This window comes from Vigna angularis, chromosome 7, assembly GCF_016808095.1.
Source record: "Vigna angularis cultivar LongXiaoDou No.4 chromosome 7, ASM1680809v1, whole genome shotgun sequence".
NCBI lineage: Eukaryota > Viridiplantae > Streptophyta > Magnoliopsida > Fabales > Fabaceae > Vigna > Vigna angularis.
The window spans coordinates 1,342,052-1,358,292 of record NC_068976.1 but is presented as its reverse complement, the minus strand read 5'-3'; the positions used below and the strand labels follow the sequence as shown (position 1 = coordinate 1,358,292).

Genomic DNA, 16,241 nt, shown 5'->3' with positions numbered 1-16,241 from the left:
CTTCTACTCAAATTCTTTGCACTTGTCACACTTGTTCTTAAAAGAGTGTTTATTGAACGCTATCTATGACCAATTTGGTAGTAGTTAAGGAGTGTTTCTTCCCTTAGTAATATCCTGTCCGAAAAGGGTGTCAATTTATGCAAAAAAATAAAATAAAATTTGTTAACTCATTTTTTTTTTACTTTTTTTTTTCAAATTTTCTCTTTTTCACTTTGATTTTGAGTTTTTCGCTTTGTAATTGACAGAGAGACAATTTTTCAGTAACAGTGAGTCTCACCATAAAAATTTAACCATTGAGTGTCACCCTAAAAATTTAACCAAAACTACTTTATATATTATTTAAGTACATTAACTCAAAAATGAACTTCCATTAAGGATCATAGTGTTAAGACTCACCCAAATTTCGTAACAACTTATCAGGAAACAGATATCAACAACTATTTTTCATTTAATTATTATGATTATTGTTTTTTAGAATTTAGTTATATTGTTTTAGTTAAGCTATTTAGTATTATAAAATTAAAATAATAATTTTTATATTGAGTAATATTATCAAATTATTAAAATTAAATTTAATAAATGTGAACAGTCTCATATAAATAAAAATTGAATAATTTAAATTTAATATATTTGATCTTAAAATTCTCAATTTAAATTTGGAAAATCATATTTTTATAACGAGAAAACCATTTTTTTTAAGTAATATTGCTAGCTTTTTTATAACAAGGAATTTTCTTTTATGAAAATTAATATTGTTAATTTCTTTTAGAAAAATTGAACATAAATTTAAAAAAAAATAACAAAGGAAAACAAGAAGCATTAGAGTATTAGATTAATAGTTGTAATATTTAAAGCTTCCATTAAAAAATTATTATTAATTATTTTGATATCATAATACTAATTAGTAGACAATATAGGACCCTTTTGATAAAATATATCACAAAAATTTTCTTTCTCATGAAATTGGAAATGCATTGTTGGTTGAAAAGTTGAAGTCTCATGATAGTTTGTTATGTTTACATGTCCATAAGTATTCATAATAGTTTGGTTAAATAAAATATTTAACGAGCCTTTCTTTTTAACAACCTTGCTAACATAGTATTAAAATGACTTATGAAAGAAATAATTAAAGATAACCGATTAAAAATATAATATCTAACTTAACTAAAAATAAATTGTGTAAAAAATATCAACATATTTGAGCTGGACAAGAGGAGCCATAACAATTTAGAAGCCCAACTGAGAGACTTATGTAGAAGGGATGGGCCGTGGGATAAAATAATGTTTTTAGTGCTCTTCAAAATATGCATTTATTATTATTAGTTAATTTATAAAATAAACTATTTTTTAATTAAAAAAAATTATACTGAATTTTTCGTTAATTTATTAACATATTTTATATTTTTAGCTAAAATTTTCAATTTAAGTGAATTTTATGAATTAAGAAGTTCTTTTTCCTTTTTTATAAGGTGGGCTTTCTAAACACGAAGAACAAAAATTTTAACCAGCCAGTCCATATTTAAGGAGTTAGTGACAAACAAATTAAAATGGGTCAAGTCGAACCTTTATTACCCTTAAATTTGATAAAACTAAAACATACTGATTATAGTAATTTGGATAAAGTTATAAACAAATCTCACAATAATATATCTCATCGGATATAAACCATAATAATCAACCGAAAAACCTATATAAATGTGAATGAAAACTGGTTACGAAGTTGCTTTCAGATAATTAAGAAATGTCTCCAAATATTTCCTTATGATTTTCAAATAATGTTAAGACTGTAAGACATATTTTTAAACAAAATATAACAAAGTTATTTGAATTTAATTATAACAGATTACTTTATCATGTAAAATCAGAGTACTTCCTTTATACTATATAATAATTTTAATTAATTAATAATATAAAAATTTCTCCCTTTTTTTAGTATTTTAATAGCTTTAAGTTTTGTCTTCATGAAATATTTTCCTTAATTTCATTCATCGAAAAGGATAAGATCAGTCCTTTTAAAATATATATTTGTTATTTATCATAGAATGGATCTTAATAACTAAACTTTAAAAAATAAAAGCCAAAAAGAATTTTGCAAAAATTAAGTAAAATTTTTCTCACATGTACTTAAAATAATAATTTCAAATTTTATACAATAAAGATAACAAGAATCAAAAGTTAAACTCATTCATTTTATAATTTCTATTATGAAAGATCTTTATATTGAGATTAAGATCAAATTAATATCTAATTATGTCATATATTTTCTTAAAGTACGAAGTTCAACTAATATTGTACAGTATAAATTACATCAATATCTTCTAATATTTTCAGGAACTATATTGACAGTCAAGTTTCTTTAAAATTTGAGATAACCTCTTTTTTATTTTAGAAATATATTGACTCTTTTTTTACATTAAAAATAAATCTCTTTAAAATTTTAAAATATTACATAATTATATGTTTTACATATACCTAACGAAGGATATTATAATTATAATTAGAGAAAATATTAATATCTTGCTGTAATTTACTCTATAGTTATTTTCAGAAATAAACTAAGATTCAAAATAAAACAAAAAAAAGAATGATAATCCTCAGGAAAACTTACAAATCATTCTTCTCTTACAAACACATTTAAAAAACCCAAATACTATATCCACACATCCCTTATTACTTTTCACACCATTGGCTTGCAGCTGGAGCTGAGGGGGTCCCACATAGCCGGCAGCAAAAACTTCCGCCCGCGCACCCCCACGGCGTTATAGCTAGCCCCCGTCGTCTTGTCCACCAGAACGTTCCCGGGGTAACCAGGATACGCCCCCTTCCCAAAGATTCCGGTGCACGCCGACACCGCCTCCAGCGGAGCGCTTGGCGGCCCCTGGTAGTACCCATCCTCGAACGGGTTCGTCACCAACCCCGCGAGAACCGTGGCCAAATTTATCACCATGCCGTCAACGCCAACGTCTACGTTAGGCGCCACTAACGGCGGTGTTTGGGGACCGTAAATGGGTTGGTGGAAGGGCCACGCGCACTGCCCCGGACACTGCGTGATTGGGTTCCCCACCCAGGCGTACGCCACCCTCTCGCCGTCTTTCCTCTTCCCCCACCCGTGGGTCCCACACTGGTTCATGCAGAAGTCCTCCACCGCGACGTCAGCGGATGTCATGATCACGTGCACCACGTGAGCCTCGTAGTTGGCCTTCGACGCCAACGCGAGGAGTTTGTCCGTGTTCAGCGACTTGCCGAGGGAGTAGTTACCGTCAAGGGTTTGTCTCCCTACGACGAGGGTGCAGGGACCTCCCCTGTAGCTCTCGGTGGTTCGCCACCACGAAGAGACGGAAGAAGGGGTAGGAGACGATGACGTGGAGCCTAGCGATTCGACAAAGTCGATGAGTATGGAGCGTTGGGTGGAGGTGAATGTACCGTACCAGAGTAAATGGAGGGTGATGTTACCCTTGAGGAGGGTACCTTTGTGGTACTTTAACACAAGTGGCTGGTCCTGAACCAAAGCTAACATGCGATTAGGGGCACGAGAAGTGGCATTGGAAAGGTTTAGAACGCCGCATGTTGAGAGGATGAAGAAGAGGAGAAAGGAAAATGGGTTGAGAAGAGGCATTTTAGTGTTCTTGTGAGAGTTTGGGAGTTTGAGAAAGGGTTTGTGTTGTTTATATAGGTACGATGAAGATGGAGTGTGATTTGATTTTGGATACGGTTTTGTTTTGTGTTATGTTATGTTAGTTAATAGAAAGCGTGTTTTTTCAAGCACCACTGTCTCTGTCAGGTGCTAATATATATCCTTCTACGTGCATGCTTTATCTTCTGGTATATATTGTCATCTAATAATTAAATAGTTAATGTTTCGATGGAGATTTTAGAGCAACACTATCCACCCTTTTCTATTATAAATATCTCTTTAACGTAAATAAATATGCTATATAAATATGTATTGCCCTGTAATGCTTAATTAATGGTTAGATGTATATTTTAGATAAATGATACACCAATACTTTTCTGTCATAAATATCTCCTTAACGCGAATAATCTTTTTCTGTTGTGTGTTTGGTTTTGGATTATAAGTGGTTGCAGAAAAAAAAATGTGAAAACATGAAGTTTAATCCAAGTTTAAATAAAAATGGATTAATTTAGTTGGTTTTGATATGTTAGACGATGAAAATTTGAGTCTAATTAGTCTTTGGTAATGTGGAAGAGAGAGGGAGAGGAGGAAAGAAAAGAAGAGAAATGGGAGAAAGTACAGTGGTTAGTTGGAGTAAATGATGAGAAAAAGAAGAGAAAAGAGATGGTGGGTTCCAGTTATAGTTTCCATTAAAAATGCTAAGAAAAATGAGAAAGTTTGTTATGTAATTAGAATATGATGGATTGAAATGTATTTTTAGACTTTTATGACACTCATAATTAATTATACATTTTTTTTAAGTTCACTCTTTTTACTAATTATTTCAATTAAACAGTAATTTTTATATTTATTTATTAATTTCTTATTTTTTCTCTTTGTCAAACAAACCATAAAATCATCACTTTGATTTGATTTAATATTATTATTATTTTTTTTAAATTGGTAAAATATTATGAGACAAATTGAAGTCAGACCGGATTCTATTCTTGGGTGGCATGTTATCTTTAATTAGAAATTAAAGATTAAGTTTTAAGTATAAAAATTCACTTTTGTTAATAATTACCAAATTAGTAAATACTAAAAGTGTTTTTTAACCCAAAATAACTAAATCAAAATTTTCTTACTATATCAGTTATTATATGTGTATGTATGTATTTCTTTATTTTTCTAAACATCAAGTAGAACATAAGTGTCCTGATAAAATAATTAAAATTCTGAAAGATAACTTTTTAATCCATACAATTTATACAATGACGATTATTTAGGCTGCAAAAATTACCACCATAAAAGGAATTTATATTTAACAATTTAAAGAATAAATATTTGCAATTATAAAAGTTAATTGACGTATGAGCGGATGGAAGTTTCTGAACGTGTTGTTGGCAGCCTGCTGGCACGATGTATCATTCTCATCCGCCGATGTTACTAAGATTTAATACCATTTTGACTCAAATTATTTGAAACCTTTTAATTCATTTATCCCATCATCAAGGTATTAATTAAAAAATACAAAAAATATTATAAACATATTTTAGAAAATAAAATATACCATTTTAGTGATGCATGATATTTGTTATTAAAATGCGCTTGTACCAATATATGAAAAAAAGTAAAAAAATAAAAGTTAGTCGTACAACATACTTTTTTTTTTATCATAATTAATAATTGGAAGGTTAATTTTTGGGTGGCTAGGAATAAATAGAACAAAGATGATGATGAATGAGTATAGGTTTAAATTGATTGGTACCAAACGAAGAGAAAAGATTAAGAATTAGTTTGGTCTTATTGATTATAGCTTACTAAATTACTTTGACAAGGCATAAGTACCCAACTATTCGGTCTCGTGATCGAGTTACACGTCTTACTGCAACTACGCAAAAACACACTAAATAAATGAAATTGATGATATAGCAGAAAATAAATTTGCCCCACTATTTATGATTATTGCAACGCGGATTAATAAATTACCACTAATTATATCCTCCTTGAGGCATAGCAACCTTCCCATGCATACATTGACTTATATTATTTGCGTGTTAAAAAGAAAAAGTATACAATAATGATGACCACGTTAAATTCTATATGTTTTCTTCTATGATACACAGAATTTAATTTTCGTCGTTTCTCGATTCGTTAAAGATAAAGTTAATTTATATAATATATAAATATAAATTTTATTTTATAAATTAATTTGTAAAATTGAATTAAATTTAAATTTTATTAAAATTATGAATTAAAGTTTATCCTAATTTAGAATGACAAAGAAATTTGTATCTTAAAAATCTGTAAATAAAAGATGGCATGAAGACTAAATAGATATCCACGAATATATATATATATATATATATATATATATATATATATATATATGTATGTATGTATTTAATTATTTATTTGTTAATATATAAGTACGAATATTATGGTATGAGTTTCTTTTATATTTTTCTTAAAAAATAATTATTAGTGAATTTTATTTTAATATTTTTTTCTTAAAATGAAGTTATCAAAACAAAACTACTCGTGAAAAATGCATTATTGAATAATTATTTAAAATTTGATTTCATATATTTTCATTTTTATTTAGACCTATAAAATTGAAACTATTTTTAAGAAGATTAATTTTTTAAAATTTATAATTTGGTAAACCCCATTCAAATTTACATTATATTAAAATTTTAATAAGTAATTTGATTTAAAATGTACTTTAAAAATATTTTTATTTAATTTTCTATTTTAAAGATATATAAAAATATTTGAGAGTATCATGTATAATCACGTATATAAAAAAAATCGTGGATATATTTTCATGTATCAACTAATAATAAAACAAGTAAGATAATAAATAATAAATATTTTTAAGTGAATTGAATATTAGTATTATATTATCCTTACGAAAACTAACTCTTTATTATTGTAATTCTAATAAAATTTATTATTTATTAAATTTATTATTTGAAACGCTATTAAAGCAACTAGGTTAGTGGATCTAACGTCAGTAAAGATATCTCCAACACCTCATAGCACTAGTGCCGCTGAGAAATCAAAGGACACCAATATCTACCGCGAATTTTCATTAAACATAAAAGAAGCAGTGTTCTCCACCAAATTGAAGAAAGACTCGTAAACGTTGGTGTTAAGGAGAGTGGACTCCAATATCAACATTTTTAAAATCATCCAAACGGTGTTCATGATTAATTGTGACCTCACAACAAACCTATTCTCATCACTACAACTCGATCATCTCTACCATCCAACAAATTTATATGAATCTTTTCCAATATATTTACTTTATCTTTATTATTTCTTTTAAATCTCTTTTAGTTGAAATTACGTCTTCAAATGCTAAAGTTTTCATCATATCATACCAGAGTTACAATCTAAGTTCAAAATTATAAAGTGAATAAAAACATTTACAGATCATATTTAAAATATACGTTCACTGAACATTTGCTTAGTTTTGAACTCCTAATTAATTTTGATCTCTATAAATGTTGAAATAATTTTTTTAGTTCTTATAAATATATAAATTTTAAATTTCAGTCCCATAAAATATTTTTAAATTTTATCTCCAAAATTTCAAACAACTATTTGTAATCCGTAATATTTTAAAGAAATAATTGAAAAACTTTTATTTTATGAGATTTGTTAGGAGATTCTTCTATATTGTAATACAATAATAAGTACAAATAACTAAAAAAGAAGAGATGAATTAGTAAAAGTATAAGAATAAATAAATTATATACATGTATTCCTCCCAGTTGTGTCGTATTAGCCGTGATAGAAAAAGCAAAGAGAGAAAGATTGGAAAAGTATGGGGCATATTTAGAGGCGTATACAATTATATTTTTGGTGATGATAAATACGACCTAAACCATAAATGTGAGGTATTGTGTGGAGCAACGTTTGGTGATGACAGTCCAAATTGTATTTGGTTGCGTTTGCTGGGAGATAGAATAAACCGTGTGAATGCCAATGGATGTAGTATGGTGTAGTCATGGTTCTACTATGGCGGTTTACACGTATCTATCATCTAGGGATCATGGTCCCCTCGGCATTGTATAGTGCAGGTTGAAATGATGGATGCATTGAGACTATAATATTCAAGAACTTAGTTTATATGTTGTAGATGCAGATAAGTCGATCATGGTATAAAACTTCAAATATTTTATGACTAAGTGCACCCTTTGGACAGCTGCTTCATTCACTCCACTTGTTTGTTTTTATGCCATTTCGATTTCGGCTTTATAGTGATGGATGGTATAACTTTTGGATTGAATAGAAGTCATTCCTGTTAGAAATATTGACTAAATTTAAGAAGAGTGAATTGAGAAACTTTGAGTGAAAAATTAACTTTGGATTAACTAGTTATTCAAAGAAAAAATTTGTTTTTATTAGAATAAAATATAATTAGATATTATAGATGGATTGACATAAAAAAATTATGTATATAAGATATAATTGATATTTGTAACATCCCAAAAATACAGTGTAAAACCATATAATAGAATGATTTCATATAATAATATTACAGCTCAGTTCTTACAAAAGATAGGACGTACGATTAAGGCCGAACGACCTTACAAAAAGACTAGAAAATTAAAAACCGAACGTCATAAATAATTCTGACCGAACGGTTTACAAAAGCCTATATCGAACGGTCAAAACAAAAACAAAGGGAAAAAGGTGATCGAGCGACCACCTTACTATCATACTACTATTGACCGAACGGTTCTACTACTCGGTCTTAACTTCTAACTATACTAAATTATCTTCCTCCAGCGCCTCTTCCAATGCTTCTTCCAACAACTCTTCTCCTTCTGTTCCCACCCACAGGGTGATCATCGCAATGACAAAGACGAACGAATGTGGATACATGACAAGACAGGAAATATGGTAAGCTTATATAATTTAATTCATGTATAAACATATATTTCACACAATCAACCAAACAAGATAAATTTATCATTCGTTCATACAAAACCTAATACTAGACTGATTGTCCGGACTGTATGAAATCTGTGTAGCTACAACGTTCGTGCACCCGGGTGATGTAGTAACTGGATACCCTCAACAGCTGCCACCCAAGGTTAGTCCTATCTGTCCAAATTAACCATAAGGACTAGGACCTCTTGTCGTTCCCACACATGACCTACCCTCCTCTACGTGAGGACGAGTACTCACGGAACATCGGGATGAACCGCCAGCTTAGCATGCCCACATTCATACTTTACCAATTTCAATATTCATTCATGAGTCATTCCTCCCCGGAACGCTTGTCCATAATCCAAAACATTTCATCTATATCATATTCTCTTCATCTTTCATTATCAATCATCTCAATTTCATCTTTCATTATCAATCATCTCAATTTCATCTTTCATTATCAATCATCTCAATTTCATCTTTCATTATCAATCATTTCTATTTCATCTTTGTACAAAAATTATTAAGGACAACAAATATCGAACGTTCAATCCTAACTCAGAACGAGAACGAACACTTGGAACGAGACAGAGAGGTCTCCAGTTCCAAAATAGATTAAGACCGAGAGGGTTACTGTCTGGTTGAGAAAGAAACCGAGTACAACTATATATCACAAGAACGACTAGAACGAACGTTACTTAAAAAGTGAGCCAATTAAATGAACTAACTCTTGAGAGCTCAAACCGAACACCTCAAAGTCCATGCCAAGTGCTAAGACTCTAGGCTAAAACCAATGAATACGGACACTTCAAAGAATAATACTTAGAAGAATTCACATGATTAAACCGTACGCTTATAAATACTTAACTTATTTGAATTTATATCCAGAAATCCGAATGTTAGTCAATGACCGAGCACGGTAAAGAAAAACTCTATTGAAGTTGGACGAATGCTATTTTCATCAAGATAGATTATAAAAGAAATGAGTACGAGCGCTTGGTGTAAGACCGAGCACTACTCAGTACGAGCGCTTGGTGTAAGACCGAGCACTACTCAGTACGAGCGCTTGGTGTAAGACCGAGCACTACTAAACTTATATTAGAAAGATTGATAAGTATAATAAGATACTATTGGAGTAGTGTTTAATAACAAACGAAAATATACAAATACACACACACACACACACACACACACACACACACATATATATATATATATATATATATATATATATATATATATATATATATATATATACTTATGTTTATAACCGAATACCAAGAAGCAACTATGCTTGGCCGAACGCTCATGCATAGTATTACGAAACGAAGAAGCTCGTCCTCAACTAGGATTCTTCCCAAATGAAAGAATCCAATTCCAACCAAGTTCACTAGAAAGACTGAACGGTCAAGGACCGTTCAGTGACGAACGTACACTTTCATAGAGGAAATTTCATACTTAGAAATCATTTATCTCAATTCAATTCTCACCATATATCTTCATAATTTCATACATTCATATCATCGTAAATTTCATATACTTCATACATCATAACATAGCAACCATCATATTTCCTATAGTCAAACATCTCAACAATCATGCTTCATTTTAATTTAGCAACTCAACGAACGTTCATGCAATACAACAACATACAAATTAAATTAGATAACCTTCCCTTACCTCTGAGCGTGACCGGGCGTTCACAGAGGCAGAATACAGTTCACCACTATCAGTTCTTCTATCTTCAACGTTCGACAATTATCCAACTAAACCAAGTAAAACCAAAACACTCTCAGAATCACTCATTTGGAGAATGGTGATCAACACATGAAACCAGAACTGGGTTTGCATGTCTAGGAAAATGAACGATAGAGTGAAGAGAAGGACTTACCAGCTCAGCTTCACAAATCGAACGATTTATCTGGAAGCTCTTGACGCTGGAAGTGCTTCTACGGTGTCTGAACGGAGATCGGAGAAGAAACGGTGAAGATTTCGTAGAGAGAAGATGAAGGAGATTTAGAGAGGAGGAGGAGAAAATGAAGTTCCAGAGTTTGGAGGAGAGGTTGCATGCAAAGAATGGCATGGATTTATGAAACTCAAAGTTTTCCTTCCAACGTCAAAAACGAGCGTCCGCTCATCTGCTGACACCTGCCTTCCACTATCTGATTTCTGGATCCTCTTCGCTTGACACTTGGCGTCCGTCATCTGAGTGTCGAGCCCCCCTCTTGACACGTGAACTCCACCAAAACGAGCCCTGAGTGCGTTATAAATGGGCTCTGACAATATTGAGTTATTTTTTAAAATTAAAGATTTTTTTTAAAAAAAAACCTCTTAAACTTGAAAATTGTTAAATCCAACAAAAGTATATGCAACATCCAGTTTTTAATAGTAAAATACTACTAAAATGAGATATTACATATATGAAAATTGAACCTCTATAAGAAAATAAATCTACGAAGAATAAGATTTATACCTGTAGAATCATCTAACTTTCCAACTGCTTCACCCACCTCTTACATAAACAATTGAAAAGATTGTCTTCCTAAGTTCACACCATTAAGGTGATCATCACAAAGAGAAAACATCACACAACATACAACACAAAAGTAAGGATAAACTAGAATACAAATAATTAAAGATATATTAATACATGTTAAACATTCACCTAAGATATACACAACACATCAAACCAAGCAAACACTTTATGTATGACCACACTTTGACTTTACCATCCAGATTAATACGAATATTGAGCTATGGCAGTTCATGCACTTGTTCGGGTGAAACAACTGGCCTACCCCAAGCTAACGTACAAGGTTAGTTCGTTATCACTTGCCTTAGGCCAAGGTAAAACTCCTAGACTAGGACCTCCTACTATTCTCACAACATGCCTCACCCTTAACTACTAGAGAATTAGTGACCATTAGAATGTCAAGATGAACTCCAAGACCAAGCTTTCCATATTCATACTTACAATACTTGAAACCACCACTGAGAAGTTCCTCCTTGGAATTCTCTTCCATACCTTTGAAACCATTGAGATCACTTCACCTTTACATAGTACACCAATACATGAGACTACTGATCATACATTAAAGAAATAACAACACCTATACAAGTCATCAGAAATCACACAATAACACAATTTCTTTAAGGGATCTTATTACTCACATTTAGGTAAAGAAAACAACTTTGAAACCCTCACCAACAACTTCGGAAGGGTCCAAAACTCCCAAAACGACCTAAAGAAAGTCCAAAACTGACATCTCAAACCCTCAAAACTCCCTAAAACTATTGCATTGGTGCTTAGGGGCGCCCAAGGGCGCTTAGGGGGCACAAGGGCGTGAGCCGCACAGAAACGAGGGGTGCCTAAGCCCCATACCCGTTGACGACAACTTTCAAATTGGCTTTTGATGCACTTGGAACTTGTTATAATGATCAAAGGGGTTTTTCTAAACATTAGAATTGATGGGTAAACACATTTATAAGTAGAAGTAAGCATCCATTTGATCATTAAACCCAAGATTAGGTGTATTAAACCATTTTTGACACTCTAAAAGCACTTAAACTTGGATTTTCACCTTCTACACCAAATTTCTACAACCTAACCATTTGAACAAGTCCTAATTAAGTTAATAATACATTATAAATCATCACATATAGCCCAAAACTTTTAATTTAGAATCTCACTTGTCAAAACCCCTAAAAGTAGGCTAAATCAAGTCAAATTCAACCTATTAACTATCAAATGATCTTATATAAGATTTTCTACCATTCTCAAGGTGCAAACAAGTTTTAAATACCCCCAACAACATATTCAAAGGTTCAGTTTATATCTTATTCCTTTCCTTTAGGCTTTTGCTATTCAAAACCTTTAAAATTGAATCTGTTACCAGGTAAAACTCAACATTTCAACTACTAATTCCTTTTATCTCATATTTCCATTAACTAAGAACTTAGACAAGTTTCAAATTACCTCATGACAATACCAAAACAATTCCCATAACATTTCCATACCCATTTTTAATTTTCACTAACCAAAACCCCTCCTTTTTAAGCTTGAAATCTAAGTAACTTGATCAATAATTTCAACAACTACTAGAATTCTGTTTCAACAATAAAATACCCTTATTACACACAATTACAACAATATCCAACAACAATCATTTCATCATACTAAACTAACACCATATAATCAAAACACCAATTTAACATACATTAATTTTACTCAAATAAACCAATTTTTACTAAAACGTCTATAAATTATAGAAACACTAAATTTACTCTACAATTACAACTAAGACAAGGTGTAGCTTCCCTTACCTCACTAGAAACAACTCCAACTCAAATAACGCTCTGCCAATTACTTGAATCGCAAGGAATACCTAGAGGAACCTACGAAATATCAAATGGAAAACAGACAGAGTCCTTAGAATTCTAGATGAACCAAGAAAGAGAAGGAGAGGCATGATTACACATGCAATAGTACCAAATTCTTCTAAAATAGATTTGGAACGAAAGGAAAAAAGGAGTCGAAACTTACTTACTCTATTGTATAAACTCGTCGCCGTGGTCGATTAGGCATCTCCTGATCGTCTAAGAGATGACTCAGGAGTTAGAACTCTTAGAGAGAATGTAGAAAACTCTAGAAAAGTAGTTTCTAGAGATGATGAAACATACATTTAATATTAAAATAATTGAGTCTAACTATTTTTAAACTATCATCATTTGTAAAATATCATTTTTTGAAGTTTTACAATTAGAGAAAATATTGATTTTTACAATTAGAGAAAATCTATTAATCATATATTTAGTTACAATTAATCGTCTAATTTTTTTTGTCTAATAACAAACTTCAACTTTTAGAATATCTTGATTAAGATGGAGATAATATTTTTTTATATACTAGAAAATCAACTACTGAGTTTTACATTTTTCTTGGTGCTTCTTTAATTTATTAAAGTTTGTCAATTAAGATACTATGTCCAAATCTTCAATAGAATTAGAATATCTTACTTTGTCTTAAATGGCAAGTGGAGTAGTTTAGCTATAATAATTACTCAAACATTTTGAAGTTGCAATTGACACAACTATACTTTTACAAGATATGCATCTTACTTTTAATCCCTATCACCAGGAGAGGTTCAAACATATGGATTGACTGTCACTTCATTTGTGAACTTGTTCAAAACAACTCTTGACACTCATTAATATTAGAACTGAACATCAAATACTTGATATATTTACCTAGGTCCTTCTTGCTACCACTTTTAATTTCATTAGTAAGTTAAGAATTATCAACATCTGTTATCCAACTTGAAGGGATATTAGGATATATAAATAGATATTATAAATAAATATTCTAAATATTATATATAATCAATTATTATGTTTTCTGTTTTTCTCAATTTGTTAGTATGTTTTGTTACTATATGTAATTATCACTTTTTATAAACAATACATTTTAATTCAATAAATTATTTTATTTATTTATCTTTTTAAAATAAACCGATTTTGTGAATATGAAAAATCTTACATGATTAAATATGAACATAAATATATATTAGATTTGATTTTTTAATTTGGATACGAGAACAAAATACCCGTCTTAGTCCCAATTTTATATTACTAAAACTTTTAATATAGAAAAGGGTCCAATATTTTTTCTGGTCTTTTGATACTATCTTCTGCTTAACACTAAACATATTTTAAAACATCAAACACCAAAACTCTAACAATGAATCTAAATTGCTCACATGACATGAGGTTAGGTTGATTCTGTGATGAGGTGCGTAGGTTTAATAATACCTCCCATCACGTTCCAAAAGTATATGACATGGGCTAAAGTTTAGTAAATTAAAAAAGTAAAATGACTTTTGTATTTCCGAAATTGAGCTAAACAATTTCAAATGAAATGAATTAAACGACACGTATTTGAGTTTCCTGATGAAGATGAAGAAGAGAGCATTGAAAGTGCGGTTGGTAAGAGCAGAGTTTTGGGTGGTGGTAATTGTAAGTAAGTGGGGTTGGCAAAGCCAAAGAAGGTACACACAAACCTATGATATTGGAAAGATTACTCTGACCAACACTGATTCCAACTCTGGTTTGGTCGGTGAACAATAAACAATGAATGTGAAACACTGTTGTGTTCGTGAGATTTGGGGAACCCAACCCCGTGTTGCGTTGTGTGTGCTGTGTGTTGGTGTGTTCAAATAAAAACGGTGCCACAATACAAACTGATTCAACACGTAGCATGTGAAAATGCATCGATGGGCCTTTGCCATTTTTGCTTTGGGAAATTGGGAAGGTAATGGGTGAGCCAAGGCAACCGACCCTGTTGAAATTTCGGGCATACAGTTGTACCCTCACTAATTTGGATTCCCTCTGTTGTGTTGGTACTAAATCACAAGTTAACCATCTTAGGAAATAAACTTCCCAGTTTTTTAAAATAACAATATTAAGTTATCATATTTCCTCTAAATAGAACATTTTTTACTATTTCAAGTAATTTAATTATCTTTTACTCTCATTGGCATTTTAAATAAAAACAGTTTTTAATAATCACAATATTATTGTGACTTATTTAGTTAGATTATTATTTTTTTGTTAAATATGATTCTTTTTCTCTAAACTATTTATTAAAATTGTATTTCATCCTGTTTTAAAATGGGTACCAATTTTGTCTCTATATTTTATAAAAGAATATAAAATATCTTTGCCAATAAATGAAAATTAACAAGTTTCCTCTCATTCTTCTGTCTCTCTTCTCATTACAATAAAAAGTTCTTAAATTCTCAAGAATGAGAGTGGAGATGACATAGGTCATAACGACAAATCATGCATGACAATGTAGAAAAGTTTGTGCTTTAAATTTGTCACTATTGTTAGCCTTCTTCGTAACCTAAAATCCTATATTTATTGTGATATCATACTTCCTAGTCATGGTCCAAACACTTTCAAGAAAAGTTGAAGTCTTTTGTGGAATATGAGTCTAGACTCTATTTCTACGATTATCATGAAGCTTTCAGAGTAAGAATAATTTTGAGACTTGTATTTTGAGTCAAGTAGTCTAAGATTTATTTATGCTTTGTATTATGGGTCTAGCAGTATAGAATTTATTTTGGGACTTGTATTTTGGGCCAAGTAAAATAGAGTTTTGACCACTCAAGTGACAAAGGGCCCAGACCCAATATTGACCAAAATGGGATACAAATTTGGCTTAGTTGACCAAGGGGTCAAAGTTTTCATCTAACTTGGTGGACAAGAAGAGTGGGTCGTCCATGCCAAGTAGAATAAAGTTTTGACCACTCAAGTCAACAAAGGCCAAGGCCCTTGACCAAAGTGGGATGCAAATTTGACTTAGTTGACCAAGGGGTCAAAGTTTTTATCTAACTTAGTGGACAAGGAGAGTAGGTCGTCCATGCCATGTGTCCTCCTCCCTTTGGAGAGTTTTTCCTCCTAGTTAGTGACAACATGTCACTCTAGGAATGAAGAGGATTTTCTCTTTACTCTCTAAGTTAGCCAATGTAGGGTTTTTAGGTCTAGCTTCTACAAATTAAGAGACACCCTTAGTCTATAAATAGAGGTGTCTGACACTTTTGTATTTACCTTTGAAATAAAGTAAAGTTATTATGTCATTTTGTGCACATAAACTCTAGTAAGGTCACCCTAAGCTAGAGCAACC

General features: G+C 31.1%; 1 protein-coding gene across 1 annotated transcript; it reads right to left on the bottom strand.

The window, feature by feature from the left end:
* Positions 1–2,568: 2,568 nt before the first annotated feature.
* Positions 2,569–3,712, bottom strand: LOC108337528 (protein EXORDIUM-like 2). Its single transcript, XM_017574078.2, has one exon. The coding sequence runs from the start codon at positions 3,614–3,616 to the stop codon at positions 2,678–2,680; it is 939 nt and encodes a 312-aa protein (XP_017429567.1). The 5' UTR covers positions 3,617–3,712; the 3' UTR covers positions 2,569–2,677.
* Between the last annotated feature and the right edge of the window lie 12,529 nt (positions 3,713–16,241).

Coding starts and splice junctions, on each gene's coding strand:
- LOC108337528 (XM_017574078.2), bottom strand. CDS start 3,616: ATGCCTCTTCTCAACCCATTTTCCTTTCTCCTCTTCTTCATCCTCTCA.